General features: G+C 38.1%; 1 protein-coding gene across 1 annotated transcript in view; it reads left to right on the plus strand.

Moving 5' to 3' along the window:
* The first annotated feature begins 8,443 nt into the window (after window positions 1–8,443).
* LOC107568401 (ubiquitin carboxyl-terminal hydrolase 7) overlaps window positions 8,444–24,091 on the plus strand; it is a 41,361-nt gene continuing 25,713 nt past the window's right edge. The window contains exons 1-7 of the mRNA XM_016254379.1: window positions 8,444–9,327; window positions 12,453–12,557; window positions 12,681–12,879; window positions 13,062–13,200; window positions 13,291–13,379; window positions 13,461–13,569; window positions 23,675–23,805. Coding sequence (XP_016109865.1) covers window positions 9,249–9,327; window positions 12,453–12,557; window positions 12,681–12,879; window positions 13,062–13,200; window positions 13,291–13,379; window positions 13,461–13,569; window positions 23,675–23,805 — 851 coding nt within the window. The 5' untranslated portion in view covers window positions 8,444–9,248. The remainder of the gene's footprint in view (window positions 9,328–12,452; window positions 12,558–12,680; window positions 12,880–13,061; window positions 13,201–13,290; window positions 13,380–13,460; window positions 13,570–23,674; window positions 23,806–24,091) is intronic.

Genomic DNA, 24,091 nt, shown 5'->3' on the forward strand with positions numbered 1-24,091 from the left:
GTAATGATATAGCCTACTTAAAAATTACATTATATTCATTACCTTTCCAACTATGAGATATTTGAACCTGGACACTGGAGCTGGCTTAATAATTGTGGATAACCTTCCATCTGCTTGATGACTGGTGAGTATTATTTCATCGTTTAGTCGCACAGCTGTGGTAACAGCGCCACCCAGTGTTGTGTTTTCCAGCTGCAGTCGTCAGAGCAACGGCATGGCGTCAAAGAGCGTCGCTGTAGAGCACAGTTCAGTTACCATTTAAATATCATGAACATATGTAATGATATAGCCTACTTAAAAATTACATTATATTCATTACCTTTCCAACTATGAGATATTTGAACCTGGACACTGGAGCTGGCTTAATAATTGTGGATAACCTTCCATCTGCTTGATGACTGGTGAGTATTATTTCATCGTTTAGTCGCACAGCTGTGGTAACAGCGCCATCCAGTGTTGTGTTTTCCAGCTGCAGTCGTCAGAGCAACGGCATGGCGTCAAAGAGCGTCGCTGTAGAGCACAGTTCAATCTATCTATCTATCTATCTATCTATCTATCTATCTATCTATCTATCTATCTATCTATCTATCTGTCTGTCTGTCTGTCTGTCTGTCTGTCTATCTGTATGTTTGTCTGTGTTAGTTCAAATCCTTGAATTTGCACCATGACAACACAGATACTTTGCATAAAAAGGGTACAAAACATGGCCTGAAATTTTTTTTTTAAACTAATAATCAGTTAAAAGAGTTCTTTTCTATTTAGTTATGTGCAACCCATAAGGCAAATGTTTCGTTTCAGTTTATAAAAAAAATGTTGTTTGCAGTTAAAATAAGTTAAATAATAGTAAAAACTACACCAGAATGGGTAAGAGGAATGCAATTTTTAAGCTTTCATCCAGCGGGGGTGTGATAATTTAAAACTATTTTAAAAAATTCATAAAAATACAGTAACACAGGTTCAGTGTTGAGCTTTTGAATGCACTCAACACTACAATTTGTGTAAAAATGGAATAAGATTAAGATCAAAATTAAGGAATGGACTTTAAGCTTTCATCCAGCGGGGGTGTGATAATTTAAAACTATTTTTAAAAATTCATAAAAATACAGTAACACAGGTTCAGTGTTGAGCTTTTGAATGCACTCAACACTACAATTTGTGTAAAAATGGAATAAGATTAAGATCAAAATTAAGGAATGGACTTTTTTTTTCTGTTAGTATATTAATTACCACAAGAGGGCAGCTGAGCATCAGTTACGGAAGCACTTCACAGTAAACACTGTCTATGCCCATGACAAAAGTCACAAGAATCACAGTGATTTGAAATATTTTTCATCTATGCACAAGTGTACATACAGTAGATTTAGATTGTCAGGAGGACGCTTTTGCAATCACTGACTTGTGTCTCTGCTTTTTTGTACAACTCACAACAATGCATTGCATATATGTGCAGTTATGTCCAAATGCTACTGCTATGACACAATAGATGTATAAAGAGATATTTAATTACTAAACAAACAAGAATCTCTGTTTTAATCAGTAGAGGTACAAGTGGCTGTTATCAGGCCCAATTGGATGTGACAAATTCTACTTTCGTTAAAATACCGTAAACAAAACATACACAATTGATGTCAATACACAAATGTAACTTTTAATAACTTAGACTATAACTTATGCAGTTTTTTTTTCTTTTCCCAAAAATGGCAACTGTGGCTTCATTATGATGTTCTGGACCATCTAGACAATTTTACTTTCCAACCTGACATTTGCGAAATATCAGCCTTACTTCCTGACCTTTAAATTAACAAAATGCATTGCATGTCAATTCAATCAATGATAAACACTTCCTTCTCAGAGCAATCAATATTAGATCCATTTTCATTTATGAAAAATAAATGTTTATGGAATTAGTCATGAAATCAATAACCACACATCCAGCATTAATATTACAGAAAGAAATCAAATGGACTCTTGCAACATTTGTAATTAAATATGTCTGCATAAAGCAGTTTGATTGAGATTTGACAGAAAATACACTCCACATCATGATTCCCCACCACCAGTTACCTGACATATCAAACACTCAATCTACAAGTGTCAACGCGAGGATCATATCAATTGGCCTTTCTACCTAAGGCATCTTACATCAAGAATAATGACCAGGGCAAAAAGAAAATCCCTCATGTTAAATCAAGAGTGGTATATTTGTGTATCAGCCAAAAGAGCACACACTTTCATTACCCCAGAGCTCATATTATCATATATTTCTACTTTTAAGGGGTTCAGAGTTGCCGTACATGTGTAGCTCTCCAAATCCTCCGAACTGGATTTGAAAAGCACTTAAAGGACACTTCAATTTCAAGACGACAGTTTTTCTCTACTTCAGTACCTCTCCTGAGCTCTGCTGAACACCGTTCTTCCAGCACAAAGAGTCACCTAACCCCAAAACCAAATCATAATAGCCTTGAAATGTAAAATGTCAACAGTTGCACCACTGTATCATAAGCCTCACTTCCCTCACCTTTCTCTTGATGTCTATCTAGTTCATTAAAAAAAAAAACTGAATGCATTAGTGCAAAATCATTATTGCAACCTTCTCAAGAGCACACAAACATATAAATCAGCAGCACTTTCATGTATGACTAATAACGTTGCACATTTCTAAACTGATCACAACAGAACTGCCATTCAATGAGTGCAAAGGAAAATATATGGGAAATGGGCTGATGCTCACACCGTTATCTGCAAACAAACACGGAGTTATTAGCTTGGCAATACTAGGAAGCGCAAAAATAGCCTATTTAGAGGTTGTAATCTAGTAGTTCATATGTTTTCAATAAAATGGGTACTGACAGCATCATACAACTCAAATTAATAACGTGGTTTGGTGAGTGCAAAAAAAAAAAGTCAACATGCATTGAGCGGTATGAACTAGCCTCCACTCACTGTATGGCATACTGTACTGAATATGCAAGTGTACTGCGCCCCTTGTTTCCTTTTGAGGGAACGCAAGTGTTGAGGATCAAGTGGCTTTTATTTTAAGTAGCACAAAGCATACAGAACAACAACTGAGTTCAGAGCATTCTGTTGCGTTTATGGGTTGGGGAGTCTGTGATGACGTCGGCGCACTGGACCGAGCTCCGCTTCCTGGGGCCTGCGCTGCCAAGGTGGAGGGCCATCTCCTCCGATATGAAAGTGTTCAAGTCCACATCGTGCAGGCCGTTTCTTCTGCGCCCTGCATTCGAGCTGCCGCTGACATGAGTCGGAGAGCCGGGAGTGCTTGAGCGGACGCTGATGCTGGCCATCGCTCCACTTAGACCTGGAACCAAAGATGAGAGATGATTCACGTGCTTTCAGGTTTCATCACATGCACACTTTAAAAACACCGAGCAACTCTCGGTCAACACAACATTCGCAAACCATTCATGAAACACCTCGAGGATGTGGTGGTGGGCTTAGCTGGCTGTGATTTTACAAAAAAACCTCTACATAGCATGTGATAACAACTGAAGGTAATGTGAACGCAACTTCATGTTTCCAGTGTATTGCAGTGATGCTATGTTTGTAGAGGTATGCATGATATTCTGTGCTTGAAAATAAACCTAAAAGGTCTTTTCATCCAGATATCTAGCTATAAAAATACTAAGGATCATACAGTCCATGTACTTGAACTATGTGAGTGCCAGTAGATCCAATTATCTTTTGAATGTCTGCCACCCAACGTGTGTGTGTGTATATATATATATATATATAATTTTTTTTTTTTTTTGTGTGTGTGTTAGGGCTGGACGATATGGGCAAAATTTATATCACGATATATTTCTTAAATTCGGTTGATACGATATAATTCCGATATCGAACACTATTTTTAAAAAAGCCTCATAAAATCTGCCAAGAATGCCCACAACAGATGTCTGTACCAAAAAACTTCTGAAAAATGAATTTTCTAAGTCTATGAAACATCCTCCTATAAAATTATATAATATTTAAAGAAAAGAAGAAAAAAAAAACAGCACAAATAAATGAATGTTTACCTTATAATCAAACTATAGGCTGAAATACACTACCAGTCAAAAGTTTTTGAACAGTAAGATTTTTAATGTTTATTAAAGAAGCCTCTTCTGCTCACCAGCCCTGCATTTATTTGATCCAAAATACAGCAAAAACAGTAACATTTAGAATTTTTTTTTTTACTATTTAAAATAACTTTTCTATTTGAAAATATTTTAAAATGTGATTTACTCGTGATTTCAAAGCTGAATTTTTAGCATCATTACTCCAGTCACATGATCCTTTAGAAATCATTCTAATATTCTGATTTGCTGCTCAAAAACATGTTGAAAACAAATGAGTAGATTTTTTTCAGGTTTCTTTGATGAATAGAAAGTTCAGAAGAACAGCATTTATCTGAAATAGAAATCTTTTGTAACATTATAACCTTTTTGATCAATTTAAAGAATCCTTGCTAAATAAAAGTATTATAAATCAAATAAAATTGCAGCGCTAAATAACATTTCTATAATTTCCACAAAAAAAAATTTATACTGACTCCAAGCTTTTGAATAGAATAGTGTATAATGTTATAAAAGCTTTTTATTTCAGATAAATGCTCATCTTTGGATTTTCTATTCATCAAAGTATCCTGAAAAAAAATACTCAACTGTTTTTAATATTGATAATCAGCAAATCAGAATGATTTCTGAAGATTTAAAATAATTACAATTTTAAATAGTAAAAATAATTCAATTTTACTGTTTTTGCTGTACTTTGGATCAAATAAATGCAGGCTTGATTAGCAAAAACATTAAAAATCTTATCGTTCAAACTTTTGACTGGTAGTGTAGGCTGATTATTCTTATAGATTGAAACAAATGTGCTTCAGCCAGTAGAAAGAATATATTCAGAAAGCAAAAAAAATTGAGCAACAACAAAAACATGTTGCTGGAGACGGGCTTATTATTGAAAATGCAAATTCATTCTCTGCCAGCAGGAGGCGCTTTTAGAGTGATAAAACCACAGACAGTAGCGGTTTCCCCAGTAACGGCTGTAATCAAAGCAGCTCCCCTCATGAATGCTACTTTATCAGATACAAATGAAAATGTTTTTTCCCTGTTGATGATTTTTTAAAAACCATATAATTCAATCTTCCTGCCGTGTTTTAAACCCAAACAAAAGAAAATGTTTGTAGTAGAGATGGGACGTTTGACACCGCGAGGCTCCGAAGCCTGTTTTGCTCTATTGAAGCAGACTGGTTCGAAAGACTGTCAACACCTGAAGCGAGGTGACTGATTTGAATCTTTGGCGCGGCTTCATTCATTGTCCCTCCCTGCTTCATAGTAACATAGTAACACGTTCATGTGTGGACAATGATTCTCAGAATGAAGACACAGCTGCTAATGCTGAGTAATTGCTTTTGTGTTGAAACTGGAATCAACGAGATGTGTGAATAATTTGAACGTGGCTGCTATAATTGCAACTAACCACTAGATGTCACTGGTAGGGTCTGCCTTTGAGGCTTTGAATGTGTTTTTGGTACAGTCAGGAAAAAGCCTCAAAAGCTTCATTTGCCCATCTCTAGTTTTTAGTATAAATATTGGCCTAAAGATTTAAACAACAATCTTAATTTTCCTTTATATGTTTATAACATTAAAATCAAATGATTAAATGTTAGCAGCTTGTGCTGGTCATAGCACGAGGCCTATCTGAGTAAGTGGTAGGTTAGAAGCTGCATCAGCCTGTTAGCCCTAAATTAGCTGATCTTTTGATCAGATACTGTAACTGTCTACTTGGTGTCAGATATACAAACACACAAGTGCATGCACACACAGGCATATAGTACAAATGATTTTCATTGACAAAATATGTGTTGCATAACAATAGGCTATCCCTTTTACCGGGTATAGCTGACCCACATGTGCATTTTTGTAAGTAAAGTTAACAATGCATGCTTAGCTGAAAACTCAAAGAATGCAGACAAGGTCTGCTTTTGCTGAGTGGAGGAATTTTGCTCAAACAAGGTTGGTGTAGAAAGCATGCTTAAAAGCAATTGTAAGTAAATCCAAATGCCATTGAAAAATACCAATACACCAATATTCAAAATACCACTTTGTTCTTGGTGCTATAGGTCACTAAGGTCATGGGTTTGACTCCCAGGAAATATATAGAATTATAAAATATGCATGCATAAGTTTTTGTAAAGTAGCTATTAAAGAAAATCTCATCCTATTTAGGGTTGTGCAAATTATTATTGAAAAAAAACTATCCACTATCTCATTCTGACTTGCAATGTACACATTGTTGAATAAGGCAATATTAAAGATAATGCAATGTGGAGACAGCTGTCAACTTTACAATTTAGCTACGCCACACATTTCCACCCTTTGGTTTGCATTTATCATAGTGGTAGATGCAACACCTGTCCATTCTTTAATCAGTTTGCATTGATGTAGAAAATAGAATATGGAATTAATGCAAAGACACTGAAAGCACTGGGGCTCCAGGTGTGACAACTGCAATAATGCACAGTCACCCCTGAGGAATCACTATGAGCTTTTATTGTGAAATCAAGTAATTTTGTCCTCTTTTATACAAAAGGCACTTCACTGCATAAAAAGTAAATCAATGAATCATGATGAGATTGTTCACTTGATGTGGATTTTGCTAAAAATAAAAGGCTGAAATGGTATTTGGCTGAGATAAATGTTAATTTGAAACCGAACACAAACATCTTGTTCATGCTGATGTATTAACAATATGGCAGCCATTACAGAATACAGATCACCATTTTTGTCGAATGTCAGATTAGTTGCAGTTGACTCCTTTTTGAAAACATGAATGACTATTTATTACCTTATGCAGAGAAGGCCCAGCTGCTTCTCCTCTTTGCCAATAATTTTGCGCAATTAAGTTTACCTCCCAAACCCCCTCACACACACCTCCCATGCTGACTTACCAATGCTGTGTAGACTCTTCTTAGTCAGCAAAAAGCTGACTGAAAATATATCAACACCACGGTTATGCCAGAGAATAAGCTATGGTCAAATCTATCAGATACAAATAGGCCTAATGCTCAATATTTATTACAATAAATATTGATAAATCCAGCATTGTGTCAAATAATGGATTAAGTCTGGTTTCCATCTATCGAATGGTCACAAAACAATAAATCTGTACAGTGTTAATGTATTTTGCATAATGCACATGTATTAAATGCAGCAGCAGCAATAAATAATGTAGCTAAAATAAGGGAAATAATCTCAAATTATTCCTTTCCAATTACTTAAAATGATGGAGAACTATTAAACACATCACACAAGAGCTCGTGTGGCTTTGTCAAGTGAATTACAAAACGATGGACCTTCGGGAAAATTATGGATTTTTTTCTTTCTTTTTTACTACATTTTCATAAAAACAAACAAACTGATTTTGACAAATCATTGGAGCAGCTGTGAAACCCTATCAAAAGATATCATTTTAACTTATGTCTGCAAAACAAAACTCTTATAGCACAACACTGGCTTCCACCACATAGCCTGAAAAAGTTGTTAATACAACTTCGGGACATCATATCCACGGCTCGGGTGAGCTTAGAAACAAATCTCTACATTAAAGATCTACATTATAACTGCTGAGAAGATCTTCAAGTATATTGCACAAAACAACGATCATGGATCAGCCTTAAAACTTTTTATTTAGGCCTATTTAAATGTATGTATTTATTCATTTTTCTTACACTTTCTTGATTGCTGGGATTTATGTTTTATAATTCCCGTGGCTTTGGTTTTCTGTTGATTTGCTATATGTAGAGGGAGGAAGGGTATATGGGGAAGTTGAGCTGATGTTTTCATGTTTGCATTCTGGTTTGTGTATTGTTAATACAAAATATTTCATTTTAAAATGACTTTAATTTCCTTCCATTTCTTTAAAATATACATTTTCGTATTTATTATTGTTTGTTTGTTTTTAGGTTTATTATAGGCATATATTTTAATTTATGTGAAGTATCAGGTGGTATGAGATTTATTTTTTTTTAACAACAAAATGTTTTCATTTTGACAAAATAATGAGAAAACCAATTAAATATCGACCATCTAACTCCCATTGCTTTGAAAGTGGAAATGTTGCTGTTAATTAGCTAAATAAAGAAAATGTTTGGAGAAGAATCAATAAGCAAGTTTTGCTAAATAATTACTAAAAAAAAACTAATAAATTACAATTCCGTAATTGTATACAACACATACTGCATAACCGATAGGGGTACTGCTATCAGTAATAAAAATATAACACAACAGAATTTTAAACAACAACAAAATATATAGGATGAAACCGCTAAGTTTCAGTAAACTCTGTCGCGAGGCAGCGTTTGTGTTTAAGGCGCTCGCGGTGTGCGCCACTGTTTGGGTCTCCATGCGGATGTGACATTTCAGAGAGCAGCGCGACCGCCATTTTGAGTTTTACCAACTGAACATCATAAACCACGGGAGCGGGTGAGAGAGGTTCTGGCCGTGACCGGGCAAAATTACCTTTTCTCCTTTGAATAGCCTTTGGGGATGCAGCTTCGGGGTGAAATCGAGCGTTAGATGTTCAGGTTAGTTTCACTTGTGATAACGGCTAGGCGAAACGTGGGCATCTTTGTGAGTTTGAACTTCTAAATTAGTGCGATTTCACATTAGAGTCTGGTTTGAATGGATAGGTTTTTTCCTCGCTCCCCCCCAGAAGAGGGACAATCGGAGGAGCACACGGACTGGAAATATTGCAGGCAAAGTTGTATTTAAAATAACCTCTCGGAGGCGCACGAGTCGCGCTGTTCCTTATTTTATCACTTTAGCTAGCTGCAGCTGGGCTATATCTGTGTTTTCCCCGGCTGCAGGTTGTTGTGAGTTGCATTCGCCCCTCACTTCTACGGGGGAAAGCCGGGGTTTCATTCATCGGGCCTTCGTTAAGCAGAAGCCCGAGGCCACCGACTAACCTTAGCATCCCTTCACCCAGGCGCCGAGATTGGGCGAATAGCGAGCAAATACGTCCGTGTTTCTCTGCCTGTTCACCCACCGGCCTCCCTTCCTCCATCCCCGGCGCTGACAGCAGACAAGGCCGAGGTCGTCTTAGCGCAGGCCCAGCCGCAAAGGCTCGACCTGTTTACCCCACCTCCGCGTCCTCCGACTCCCCAGCAGCCTCTGCCCGCGGAACCGCCACCAGACCGGCCCGAGGGAGACAAAGAGCCCAGGCACCATCCCATCCTAACAGCCGCCGACATGAACCACCATCACACCCAGCAGCAGCAGAAAGCAGGCGAGCAGCAGCTCAGCGAGCCCGAGGACATGGAGATGGAGGGTACGTCAAGGCCTCGTGCAAAATTAAAAGCTCACAGCCTTTCATTGAACATCACAGCTAACGTTAACACTCTAATCCAGATCTGTAACTGTTTATCTGTTCAATATTGACCCCAATAGCTTGTTAAGCTAGCTAGCAGCTAACCGTTAACTATGCGTTACCTCGCTGCATGAGGCGTTCAACCAGTCAGCAAAAAGTACGTCTTATTTTATTTACATACTCATTTGAGTCACATTACCCTGCTACTTTGTTGTTAAAAATCACACAGCGTTTGATTTACTTAATGCTGTTTGTGATAGTTATTTGAGCTGGATTGTCTTCTATTAGCGTTTGGCTAGTTATGTGCTGCCTGAATTAACGTGGCGCAGTCCATCTTTAAGCTCTTCTATCTACCGAACTGTGTCAGTTTTTCATCTGATTATGTAAGGAGCCCCTCGGTTACACCTGTAGATCCCGTGGGCAAATGCTCACAAATAAGCTAGTTATTTGGACGAACGAGCCCGTGTTCGCGTGCAGAATGGATGCATGTAAGTCGACGGTGTATTGTTTGTGCTGTAAGTTGTGATTGAAACTGCCTGAATTAACGTGGCGCAGTCCATCTTTAAGCTCTTCTATCTACCGAACTGTGTCAGTTTTTCATCTGATTATGTAAGGAGCCCCTCGGTTACACCTGTAGATCCCGTGGGCAACTTCTCAAAAGCATCCAGGGGCAAATGCTCACAAATAAGCTAGTTATTTGGACGAACGAGCCCGTGTTCGCGTGCAGAATGGATGCATGTAAGTCGACGGTGTATTGTTTGTGCTGTAAGTTGTGATTGAAAAGACAGGGAAACGTTTGCTGTCGAAACGGTCCTGCAAGAGCACTAAACCGGCCATGTATCCTAGTTCACGATTTAATCTGGCAGTTTAGTGGTTTTTCAGAGCATCTGCTTGTTTAGACATTCCTGAAACTAGTTGCTGCTTCATTGAATGACTTTCCTCCATTGTCAGCAAATTCTCGTGTCCCGCCACCGTGTTTTTTAACTGTTGAGTGCTAATGGAGGCAGATAAACCGCATCAGATGATGATTGCTGGACAACAGCACCATTTTGAACTATAAGTCGCTCCTGGACTACATACACGATGGCAGGCTTTCTGTGCGATGCCTAATCGGTTAAATTGCATTTAGCTGTTGCAATGTCTTATTAATGTGTTCCTGTTGTTATTGGCTTCGGATGCATTCCGCATAGGAAGTTGTGCAGCTCGATTAGGGGGAGTGGATGGCAGTTTTATTCCAAGATGGTGGACCGTATTTTGCACGGATCGGTTTCTGCGAGGCCTGCTTGCGTCGGTGTTTGTTTATATCTGGGTGACGGCGCGTGATGGCTCACCAAAGGATCCGCGAACCAAGTAATTAATTTGCTCATCGGATAGTGTCGGATGACACGGTTTGCCGAGAATAAGAGCTCGGTTTGCGGAGGAAAACGTTAGCAGCGCGGCTAGCGTTATATGTGTGTGGAGGGGGAGGGGGTAAACGAGCGGATCAACTCAGAAACGAGTCATTAACGTAGAGTGTTTTTCTCAGTGACACCCTTATTGTTAATAATATGGGGTGAGTACCTATGCTGTCAGTAGTAAATATAGATTTGATATGTTTTAGGCATCGCAATGACTGTGCGTCAAGGCCAGCGCGTGGGGATTTTCTGCTTCTTCATTGAATAACGAGTCATGCTGTGGTACCGCTCGCCATTTTTAGTGATTGCTGCTTGCTTGTTTTTTTGGCTCGTGCTCACCCGCGATCGCGGTGGTAGCACTTGAAAGGCCTCGGAACATGGTTGCGATTTCTTACTCGGTGCGTTTCTGACGCTAATTTTCGCGCTGCGTTTCATCAAAGTTCTGCAGTGCACGTGTGGGGGCGTTTCTGATGCTGCTGTCCGGAGACCATCAAGACATGCACATAATCATCACGCCACATATCATATCACAGGCCTAGGAATGCGCGAACGAAGCGCTGCGTGCTGCTATGAAGCATGCAGGTTGGCCTGTTTTTAATCTCACTCATTCAGGCCTTTCACTGAACGGCAAAATGTCTGGTTCACATTGCTGCATCTTTTTTTCTAGCCAAGAACCACCCACTTAGGAAGAGAACCTGTCTGTTATGTTTTTACATGCGTTTTATGCTGTCTTTACGTGCTATTGCAAATGTCCTACTCTCCACTTCTAAAGTGGCCATGTTCAAGTGCTTTGTTGTCTGAAAGAATAGGAATCATGCAGGACACCAGACTCATTCTTGCCTATTTTGGGGGGAAATCTTATTAAAGGCAAAATGTTTCTAAGCGGTTTAGTTCAAATCCAATGGATTTTAAATTTAAAAAAAAGTTGCATCTCATTCATTAATTGCCATTTATACATTATCTACACTATCTGGATTCTGGCGATTAAGAGATCCTGGACTTTCAGGCAAATTAATGTGAATATGCATCAAATGGTTATTTATTTAGAGAATATACATGCCTGTAATGGCAAGAGAAAGCCGTGTAGATATTGTGGGGGAAAATGAATAAAAATTTCACTACAGCAATCATTTTCTCCTGTGCAGTGTTTAAATGTTATGGCCTGTCCATTTCGGAAACTCGGGTATCAGAATTTTCTCATGACACGCCCCCAACTCACAAACTCGGGTTCAAAGTAAATCTAGAGTTTTCCACTTGTAATTATGACATTGTGGTGTGTGCTTTAGTAAATATGATATTTACATCATCTTAACATAGTGTTTATAGACTACCTTGGACTGTTGTGAGCATAATTTCAGATGCCTTCAGTAGTGCTTCAGAATCTTTGATGGTTATAGATGCAGATTTTGCTCTGTCACTTAATTCTCAGTGGTTTAGAATTGTGGTGTCTTTTTTTCCCTTTAGTAAAACGTATATATGAGGGTATGTGAAGTAAGTAATTGTGTAGAGCTACACATGCTAAATTCTGATTGATCATGATTCGTTTTTTGCTGAAAGATGCTCCTGAATGCATTTGTTTACCTGTTGCACAGTGGATCTGTGGCACAATAATCAGAGTGAGATTCCAAGAAATCTTATGGCATGGAACCAGTTGACAAGGGAATTTCCCATTTCGACTTTTTTTTTTTTCAGCTGGGGACCCAGATGATCCTCCAAGAATTCCCCAGAATCCAGTCATCAATGGGAACGTGGCTATGGCGGATGGACACAACAACACCGAGGAGGACATGGAGGATGGTAAGAAACACATTGAAGCGCAGTACCATGCACATTTTTACACATTTATTTACATTTTTCAAGTTATGAAAGAACATCTGCATATGTAACTTTTTTATATGTATATATAACACTTCTTAATAGACACAAGCTGGCGCTCTGAAGCCACTTTCCGCTTTGTGGTGGAGCGCTTTAGCAGGCTGAGTGAGTCTGTTCTCAGCCCACCCTGTTTCGTGAGAAATCTGCCCTGGAAGATCATGGTGATGCCCCGCTTTTACCCAGACAGACCTCACCAGAAGAGCGTTGGTTTCTTCCTTCAGTGCAATGCTGAGTCAGACTCTACGTAAGCGATCACTGCCATGATCTTTTCTGGTATAGCAATTTCAGTGATGACCTTGCAATAATGGACTTTAAAAAGTTAATTTAATAAAGTTAATACACTTTGGCTTTTTCAAAATATTGAGCAGGTTTCTTTATTCTGGGTGTTTTTAAACCAAACCTAATTTGATTCCTCCTCATTTGAAGGTCCTGGTCATGTCATGCTCAAGCCATGCTCAAAATAATCAACTACAAAGACGATGAGAAATCCTTTAGCCGCCGCATTAGTCACCTGTTCTTCCACAAGGAAAACGACTGGGGCTTTTCCAACTTCATGTCATGGAGTGTAAGTTTACATGTTTTGTATGAATGTCTCTGCTGAGCTGGTGTTATCAGAGGTGAACGGAGCTAATTAGCTGATGTTGGTTGATTTCAGGATGTGACCGATCCAGAACGGGGCTTTGTGGAGGATGATAAGGTCACTTTTGAGGTCTACGTTCAAGCTGATGCTCCTCACGGTGTGGCGTAAGTCATTTCTTAGTGGCTTATGTTTTCAAAGTTGATGAGCTTTTGCAAAGGTAGCTGATGTCACTGTTTTACTTACAGCTGGGATTCAAAGAAACACACTGGTTACGTGGGGTTGAAGAATCAAGGAGCCACGTGTTACATGAACAGCTTACTACAGACTCTCTTCTTCACAAACCAGCTTCGGAGGGTGAGACATCTGCCTTTCAATATCAGAATCAGAAGATGTTTTGCAATATTCCTACAGAATGCAGTATGTACCGATAAGCAGATGAGACTTGGATGGGTACAGTTTAATGAATATTAAAAACAATTCCTATTCTGCAAATTGATTTTCCTTGCTGTAAGATCCAATGAAATAACCTACTTTCCAACTGCATCCCTCACCTTACCAAAATGGATGCATTATGTTGAGATGTAGTTTGTGTTCAGGTGCAGCCAACTGTGGCAATATTTTGAGTCTTTTATTGGTAATATTTGGTTCCTATTAGAGTCGTACATGTCTCCGGATGGGGATCCACTTTATGCTGGAAAGAAAATGTGAAATAAGAGAAAATCTTGATAATCATAACTGGTATCAGTGTGTCCATGTGCTGGCAGAGCACATTTTCTCCACAGCAAGCCCTGTTATTAACAGGCTATAACTTTCACCACTTGTTTTTATGAATAAGAACATAGAACAATACAATCATGGCAGTTTTTATACACTACTATTCAAAAGTCTGGGGTCAGTATTTAAAAAAAATAATAAAAATAAAATCTCTTATGCTTACCAAATCTGCAGTTCATTACCAAATCAATCAGTAAATCATACAGTATGAAAACTACTTTTAAATGTTTTCTTTTCGAGTTACATACATTTGTTTGCTTGTTTATTTATAATTATTCTGGCAATGGCATTACTCCTGTCTAGGGTTGGAAATCGATTCCGATTCCAGAATCTGATACTTGTTGTCAAATTAAAATTTCGATTCCGCCTATCGATTCCTTTGCGCTTTTTTTCGTCATCTGTGAGGACCGGACCTAGCGATCTGCCAGACCTTGCTCGCTAATCTAAGCACTCCAAAGTTTGGCTACATTTGCGATCAGATGCCAAAAAAAGCTAAGTATAATATCTGTGATAGCTAAATATGTTGCAAGAGAGGTGTCACCACCAACATGACAAAGCACTTTAATTTAATAGATCGTTAAAGTTCGCGAACACCAAATTGATTCTATTCCTATATTACAATGATTCGTCTGTTTCATTCCTCAACCTTTGACGTGCGATCAATGTTGTGACCATTGGTTCGTCAGTGCAGCGTACGATCACACCAGTGTGATTTGAACATTTAAATCTGCCACGAATGAAACCGCTTCAGTCTTTTCAGCCACACAGTATCATTATTTCTGTGTTACAAACATTCAAATTACAGAAGTACTGGGATAAAAGTTTATAGTTCAGATATAAACTCTGATGTGTACGGTAGCAATTAAAATGGAGTAAATCACCTTTTGAAAGTAATTTGACACTTCAAATGAAGATTTGTCGATTACATTGTTACGCCAGTAGGTGGCGAAAAGGGGCTGTTAAAATGTATGATTCAAAGACAAATACAAGAGATTCGTTCAAGAACGCTGGTTCATCCAATAATGAAACGAGTACATCTTGTCATTGAATCATTGAGTCATTGAATAATTTATTCATAAATTATGTGATTTTGTTTCGTTGTCTAATGTTTTTTTCTTCAGATTCATGAGAGAACCACAATGTCCATTGGGGCAAAAAAAAGGAGAAAAACTAAATTTATCCAAAATCATGCAGTTCTATTTTGCGCACTCAAACGGCTCTTAAAGAGTCCAGTTTTTAGGTAGCCTGTTGATTTTTGTTCATGATATTCAGCTCCAATAAATGGTTTGCAAAACAGAGATACAGGATAAATGTCTGATATCATTATTTAATCACATTGGAATCGAAACTGGGAATCGATAAGCGGAATCAGAATTGATTAAAATTCAAACGATGCCCAACCCTACTCCTGTCTTTAGTGCAGGGATTAAAGTTCTCCGTCGCTATGATGGATTTCCGTTAATTGCAGCGAGTCTACAACAGATTTCCATCAATTGGAAAAAATGAGGGGAAAAGAAACATTTAGTGCATTGTTGTTGTACCAAAAAACATCCCCGCCACGGCTGCAGCTTCTCGGTGACAACATAGTGATGCATCATTCACAGTCGGGTTATTAACAGAGAACACAGAGCAGAACTTGAATTTTGGCGCCGGATTTCTGCTATTAATAACAATTCTACTCATTCCGCGCTTATAACACGATGACAGAACGTATAATTTGCACGTGCTTTTGAGTCTTGAGAACTCACTCGCGCACTCTCATTTTCTGTGTGCCCACAGATCGCGATAAGGAAAGTGACACTTTTAAGTCACCACCAACATGACAAAGCACTTTAATTTAATAGATCGTTAAAGTTCGCGAACACCAAATTGATTCTATTCCTATATTACAATGATTCGTCTGTTTCATTCCTCAACCTTTGACGTGCGATCAATGTTGTGACCATTGGTTCGTCAGTGCAGCGTACGATCACACCAGTGTGATTTGAACATTTAAATCTGCCACGAATGAAACCGCTTCAGTCTTTTCAGCCACACAGTATCATTATTTCTGTGTTACAAACATTCAAATTACAGAAGTACTGGGATAAAAGTTTATAGTTCAGATATAAACTCTGATGTGTACGGTAGCAATTAAAATGGAGTAAATCACCTTTTGAAAGTAATTTGACACTTCAAATGAAGATTTGTCGATTACATTGTTACGCCAGTAGGTGGCGAAAAGGGGCTGTTAAAATGTATGATTCAAAGACAAATACAAGAGATTCGTTCAAGAACGCTGGTTCATCCAATAATGAAACGAGTACATCTTGTCATTGAGTCATTGAATAATTTATTCATAAATTATGTGATTTTGTTTCGTTGTCTAATGTTTTTTTTCTTCAGATTCATGAGAGAAACACAATGTCCATTGGGGCAAAAAAAAGGTGCTTGTTTATTTATAATTATTCTGGCAATGGCATTACTCCTGTCTAGGGTTGGAAATCGATTCCGATTCCAGAATCTGATACTTGTTGTCAAATTAAAATTTCGATTCCGCCTATCGATTCCTTTGCGCTTTTTTTCGTCATCTGTGAGGACCGGACCTAGCGATCTGCCAGACCTTGCTCGCTAATCTAAGCACTCCAAAGTTTGGCTACATTTGCGATCAGATGCCAAAAAAAGCTAAGTATAATATCTGTGATAGCTAAATATGTTGCAAGAGAGGTGTCACCACCAACATGACAAAGCACTTTAATTTAATAGATCGTTAAAGTTCGCGAACACCAAATTGATTCTATTCCTATATTACAATGATTCGTCTGTTTCATTCCTCAACCTTTGACGTGCGATCAATGTTGTGACCATTGGTTCGTCAGTGCAGCGTACGATCACACCAGTGTGATTTGAACATTTAAATCTGCCACGAATGAAACCGCTTCAGTCTTTTCAGCCACACAGTATCATTATTTCTGTGTTACAAACATTCAAATTACAGAAGTACTGGGATAAAAGTTTATAGTTCAGATATAAACTCTGATGTGTACGGTAGCAATTAAAATGGAGTAAATCACCTTTTGAAAGTAATTTGACACTTCAAATGAAGATTTGTCGATTACATTGTTACGCCAGTAGGTGGCGAAAAGGGGCTGTTAAAATGTATGATTCAAAGACAAATACAAGAGATTCGTTCAAGAACGCTGGTTCATCCAATAATGAAACGAGTACATCTTGTCATTGAGTCATTGAATAATTTATTCATAAATTATGTGATTTTGTTTCGTTGTCTAATGTTTTTTTCTTCAGATTCATGAGAGAACCACAATGTCCATTGGGGCAAAAAAAAGGAGAAAAACTAAATTTATCCAAAATCATGCAGTTCTATTTTGCGCACTCAAACGGCTCTTAAAGAGTCCAGTTTTTAGGTAGCCTGTTGATTTTTGTTCATGATATTCAGCTCCAATAAATGGTTTGCAAAACAGAGATACAGGATAAATGTCTGATATCATTATTTAATCACATTGGAATCGAAACTGGGAATCGATAAGCGGAATCAGAATTGATTAAAATTCAAACGATGCCCAACCCTACTCCTGTCTTTAGTGCAGGGATTAAAGTTCTCCGTCGCTATGATGGATTTCCGTTAATTGCAGCGAGTCTACAACAGATTTCCATCAATTGGAAAAAATGAGGGAAAAAGAAACATTTAGTGCATTGTTGTTGTACCAAAAAACATCCCCGCCACCAGTGCAGCGTACGATCACACCAGTGTGATTTGAACATTTAAATCTGCCACGAATGAAACCGCTTCAGTCTTTTCAGCCACACAGTATCATTATTTCTGTGTTACAAACATTCAAATTACAGAAGTACTGGGATAAAAGTTTATAGTTCAGATATAAACTCTGATGTGTACGGTAGCAATTAAAATGGAGTAAATCACCTTTTGAAAGTAATTTGACACTTCAAATGAAGATTTGTCGATTACATTGTTACGCCAGTAGGTGGCGAAAAGGGGCTGTTAAAATGTATGATTCAAAGACAAATACAAGAGATTCGTTCAAGAACGCTGGTTCATCCAATAATGAAACGAGTACATCTGGTCATTGAATCATTGAGTCATTGAATAATTTATTCATAAATTATGTGATTTTGTTTCGTTGTCTAATGTTTTTTTCTTCAGATTCATGAGAGAACCACAATGTCCATTGGGGCAAAAAAAAGGAGAAAAACTAAATTTATCCAAAATCATGCAGTTCTATTTTGCGCACTCAAACGGCTCTTAAAGAGTCCAGTTTTTAGGTAGCCTGTTGATTTTTGTTCATGATATTCAGCTCCAATAAATGGTTTGCAAAACGGAGATACAGGATAAATGTCTGATATCATTATTTAATCCCATTGGAATCGAAACTGGGAATCGATAAGCGGAATCAGAATTGATTAAAATTCAAACGATGCCCAACCCTACTCCTGTCTTTAGTGCAGGGATTAAAGTTCTCCGTCGCTATGATGGATTTCCGTTAATTGCAGTGAGTCTACAACAGATTTCCATCAATTGGAAAAAATGAGGGGAAAAGAAACATTTAGTGCATTGTTGTTGTACCAAAAAACATCCCCGCCACGGCTGCAGCTTCTCGGTGACAACATAGTGATGCATCATTCACAGTCGGGTTATTAACAGAGAACACAGAGCAGAACTTGAATTTTGGCGCCGGATTTCTGCTATTAATAACAATTCTACTCATTCCGCGCTTATAACACGATGACAGAACGTATAATTTGCACGTGCTTTTGAGTCTTGAGAACTCACTCGCGCACTCTCATTTTCTGTGTGCCCACAGATCGCGATAAGGAAAGTGACACTTTTAATAGTTATTAAGGGAGTTTGCAAATGTGATGTTTATTGAACTGTTGTTTTAAATCAATAAGTACTGCCTTATTTTGCTCTATTTCTTCAACGAAAATAGTTCCAAATATAGTAACAGCTCAGCCGCTGCACTATTCTAAAAGCAAACACAATTCAGTCAATGAAAGTGTGTTTTTGAACGAATCTAGTGAGTCAGTGATTCATGATTACCCATTCATAAAGACAGTCACTTGCTTCATTCCTGAATGAATCAGCTGTTCGAACGAATCAATTGAATGAATGATTCAGTGATGACATTAGTGACTTGCCGCCACCTGCTGGCAGATTTAGTTTCATTTTTAGCGTATAATTTCAGTTATTTAAAGGAACACTCCACTATTTTTTGAAAATGGGCTCATTTTCCAACTCCCCCTAGAGTTAAACAGTTTAGTTTTACCATTTTCGAATCCATTCAGCCGATCTCCGAGTCTGGCGGTAGCACTTTTAGCTCTAGCTTACCATAGATAATTGAATCTGATTAGACCGTTAGCATCTCGCTCAAAAATGACCAAAGAATATCTATATTTTTCCTATTTATACTACTTGACTCTTCTGTTGTTACATCGTGTACTAAGACTGACGGGAAATGAAAAGTTGCTATTTTGTAGGCTGATATGGCTAGGAACTATACTCTCATTCCGGCGTAATAATCAAGGAACTTTGCTGCCGTACCATGGGTGCAACAGGCCCAATGATATTACGCAGCGCCTGAAAATAGGCTAACTTCCGTCAACATAACCAACGGTACACACATGTAACACATCAATACCTACAAAAAAGTCTCCTGGTACGAAATCCGAATCCCAACAGGAAGTCGGTTATTTTGAATTTTCTCTGCAGAATTTGTCGCTTTTGCCATTTCCAGGGGTTGTACTTGAACTCATCATAGAGATTTATTCAGATCAAAACCAAAGTTGGTTAGTGTAATCTAAAGGCCTTTGCGATTGTTAAATTGCGAAGATCTTGAGTTTTCGTTGACGGGCGTGTCCGTGGCGGCCTAACAAATTTCGATGTTTCGCCATGAAAAGGAAGTTGCTATAACTCAGACATACAATGTCCAATCTGCCCCAAACTTCACATGTTTGATAATAGTCCTGACCTGAACGGATCTACATATCCATATTCATTTATAGTCATAGCGCCACCTGCTGACAACAGGAAGTTACATGTTTTACGCTTTAACGAACTACTAGAAATGTAATGACATTAAAAAATGTTTTTGGTCAGTCTAATCTAAAGGTCTTTGCGATTGTTAAATTGTGAAGATCTTGAGTTTTCATTAAAGAATGTGTCCATGGCGCCGTGGCAAATTTCAATGTCTAGCCATGGGAATAAAAGTTTTTGTAACTCGGGCATAAAATGTCCGATCTTCCCCAAACTTCACATGTTTGATAAGAGTCCTGGCCTGAACACATCTGAAGGCCAATATTCCATTATAATCATAGCACCACATGCTGGCAACAGGAAATGGCTTGTTTTTCACTAACTTAAACATGCAATGTCCGATCTGCACCAAACGTCACATATTTGGAAAGAGTTATGGCCTGAAGACATCTAAAGGCCAATATTCAGTTATAATCATAGCGCCACCTGTTGGCAATAGGACACATCATGCTTTATACTAACTCAAACATACCATGTTCAATCTGCACCAAATTTCATATGTTTGATAAAAGTGCTAGACTGAAAAAATCTACATGCCAAAATCCAGTTATAGTCATAGCGCCACCAGCTGGCAGCAGGAAGATTGGCACATATAAATGACTTTGACATATTCCTGCTATATTTACCACTTTAAATGCATATTGCTCGCCGTTCGCTGTTTTGCTAAAGCCACCCCCTGGCGGTGAGCCCGGGTGCAAGGGCCCGTTCATCGCTGCTTGCAGCTTTAATTTAATTTGTATCTTGATGTTTTTTTTGTTTGTGCTATTGATTGTCATTAATTTATTTGTTATTTTATTATTTACTATTTACTTGTCTTTTTTTTTTTTTTTTGTTAAAATTAATTAAATTCTGAGTGCACCTGATTCTTGGGTGGGGAGGGGGCGTGGTCCATGAGAAATAGTCCTGCCACCACAGCTGGAAAAAATCCTAGGAAACCGTGCATACATTTTAATAAAATTAGAAAAATGCCATTACAAAGGTAAAAAGAACGTCACTGTAAATCACTTTGAGTCAAATGTCACCTCATATTAGGAAGGCAAATTTTTGATCAGAAGGTGCTCCTAAATTTTTTAAAGGTGACATATCATGAAAATCTGACTTTTCCAGGTTTTAAGTGCTAGGACTCTTCATGCTACTCCAACGAATGATTGATATCATTACCTTCCTCGTGTACTTACCTCCTGTGTTCTACTCCAACGCCTGTGTCCTCCTACGTCTCCGGGAACACCCCTCCAGTCCTTACTACGGTGAGTTGTGTGCCACCTTCCATTCCACCATCTGCTCTTCCACGGACTCCTGCAAGGGCAAGCATACTCATTCCCACACCTCAATTACAATTGAACATTTCCATTTGAACTGCTTACTCAACTACCAGTCTACCACCAGCATCTGTTGCTGTTCAATCAATAAACCTCCTCTGTAATTCCTAACCTTTTGTGTGAGTCTCCTTCCATAACAATATTAGGAAGGATAATTTTTTATCAGAATTTTTTATTATTGATCAGAAGGTGCTCTTACATTTTTTCAAATTAGGAGGAGAAGAGCTCCTAAAAAGAAAAGTAAGCATAGAGCCATGTGTAACAGTATATTACAGTAGATCTGTGCATGAGGTCTTAAAGAGACAGCAGCCTAAATAAACCTCCTGCTGCCTTTCATTATACAGTGAAGACTATCCAGTGTTATTTTACAGTTTAATAGATTACAGTTAGACCTACCTGAAAAATGTATGTCCTGTTAATTTAATTTGTATCTTGTTATTGTTTTTGTTTGTGCTATTGCCTATCATTCATTTATTTGTTCTTATTTTATTATTTACTTGTCTTTGTTAGTTAAAATTAATTAAATTCTGAGTGCACCTGATTCTTGGGTGGGGAGGGGGCGTGGTCCATGAGAAATAGTCCTGCCACCACAGCTGGAAAAAATCCTAGGAAACCGTGCATACATTTTAATAAAATTAGAAAAATGCCATTACAAAGGTAAAAAGAACGTCACTGTAAATCACTTTGAGTCAAATGTCACCTCATATTAGGAAGGCAAATTTTTGATCAGAAGGTGCTCCTAAATTTTTTAAAGGTGACATATCATGAAAATCTGACTTTTCCAGGTTTTAAGTGCTATAATCAGGTCCCCGGTGCATCTACCAACCAAGGAAACATGAAAAAGATTAACCCAGTAACTTTGTTTTGGTAAGCCTTTTTCTGCAAGCGTCTAAGAAAACGAGCGCGTCCGATTTCGCTCCCTTGGTGACTTGGTAAAGGGATCTCATTATAATATTACCGCCCCATAATCTGTAAGTTTCCAACCACGGCGCCATCGTGTTTTCGCAAGCGATACGGTATACCAGCTCTAATGCCATGGCGAAAGTTTGAGCAAAACATGGTAACTGTTCTGTCTTTGGCTGCACAGATGAGCACAGAACACTATTTAGAGTCCCAGCCTCAGAGGAGACAGAGAGCAGAGGATTTAATGATTTATATACTGTATATTGCTGCTGCCACACAAATCTAAAATAAACAAGCAATTTATTTCCCAGCTGTTTACCTTCACAGACATAACCGACTGTTTTTGTAACTCGTGCGTGTTTTAACGTAAACTTGTGTGTGAATGAGAACTTAGTTTAGTACTCACATGCTGTGACAGCCACTTTCTGTCCGTCTGCTTCAGATGTGTGCACTCAGAAAACCATATATCAGAAGTTAAAACTCATGGTTTAAAACGCATGACTTCAGTGCGATAAACATGATAATCGGAACCAAAATGGATGTTTTTAGCAGGTACGAGCTGTAATGATGCAGCTCTATTCTGGAAAAAGTGGGTGGGGAGCAGCAGCTCATTTGCGTTTAAAGAGGGAGGCCCGAAAAACAGCGTGTTTCTGCTTCCACTCAAAATAGGCATTTTCAAAATGATACCCGATAATAAATGATCTGTGGAGTATTTTGAGCTGAAACTTCAAAGACACATTCTGGGGACACCAGAGACTTATATTACATATTGTAAAAAGGGGCATAATATGTCTCCTTTAAATTAGGAGGACAAGCGCTCCTAATTACAAGAAAACACTGCTCTTAAACTGGGTGTGTGACAGGTGTGGCAGTGGAATGGGGTTTGGCTGAGGAAAAATTCTGTCAAAATATTTTTTTTTGCTTTAACCCCTGTTAGTGTCACATGATCCCTCAGAAGTCATTGTAATATTGCTAATTTGGTGCTCAAGATACATTTGTTGTTGTTGAAAACAGTCGTCTTTGTGAATACATTCTTTTAGAGCAAAGTCCAATAGAACAGCTTTTATTTGAAATGTATGTTTTAAAACAAATCTTTACTGTCACTTTTGATCAGTTTAATGTGTCCTTGCTTAAAAGTATTAATTACTTTTTTGTTTTTATAAAAAAGCTGTCAACTTTTGAATGGTAGTATGTAGAAAATGTTTTCGCATGTGCTTTTGTGACGTTAGTCTACTTTTCAAGTTGACTATGTAAGCTGTAGGTCAATGCAAGTTGTTTTAATTTTACTTTTTTTCTCTCTTTTGTAATATAAATTTTGTTGCATATTGTTCATTATATAATATTTTAGTTTTCAGAAGAAAAGTAAAGGTTATTGCTGTGCATTTATCAGAACCTGCTTTGTTTTGCTTTCTAGGCGGTTTATATGATGCCTACTGAGGGAGATGATTCCTCTAAAAGCGTTCCCCTCGCCCTGCAGAGGGTGTTCTATGAGCTCCAACACAGTGATAAGCCTGTTGGGACAAAGAAGCTGACGAAGTCTTTTGGGTAGGTTTTGTTTTGAATGTTCAGTTTACAAGCAATATGAATCAGGCACTGACACATGACCCGTCTGCCAGTTGACATTCTTGTGCGAGATGTGAAATGTGAGTTTCATGTTGTTCCTTGTCATTAAATGTTTTGTGATCAGTTGTTGATATTCTGTTTAATTTTTCTGTTTAATAGTTTAATTAAGGGGCATTTGACCTAAATGTTATGCTGGCAGATCAGAGACTTGAGTTTGTTTTTGGGTGCTAATGCCATTGTATAAATATTCATAGTCAGTCATGTGACT

This window comes from Sinocyclocheilus grahami, unplaced genomic scaffold, assembly GCF_001515645.1.
Source record: "Sinocyclocheilus grahami isolate Dianchi unplaced genomic scaffold, SAMN03320097.WGS_v1.1 scaffold27.1, whole genome shotgun sequence".
Classification (NCBI taxonomy): Eukaryota; Metazoa; Chordata; class Actinopteri; order Cypriniformes; family Cyprinidae; genus Sinocyclocheilus; species Sinocyclocheilus grahami.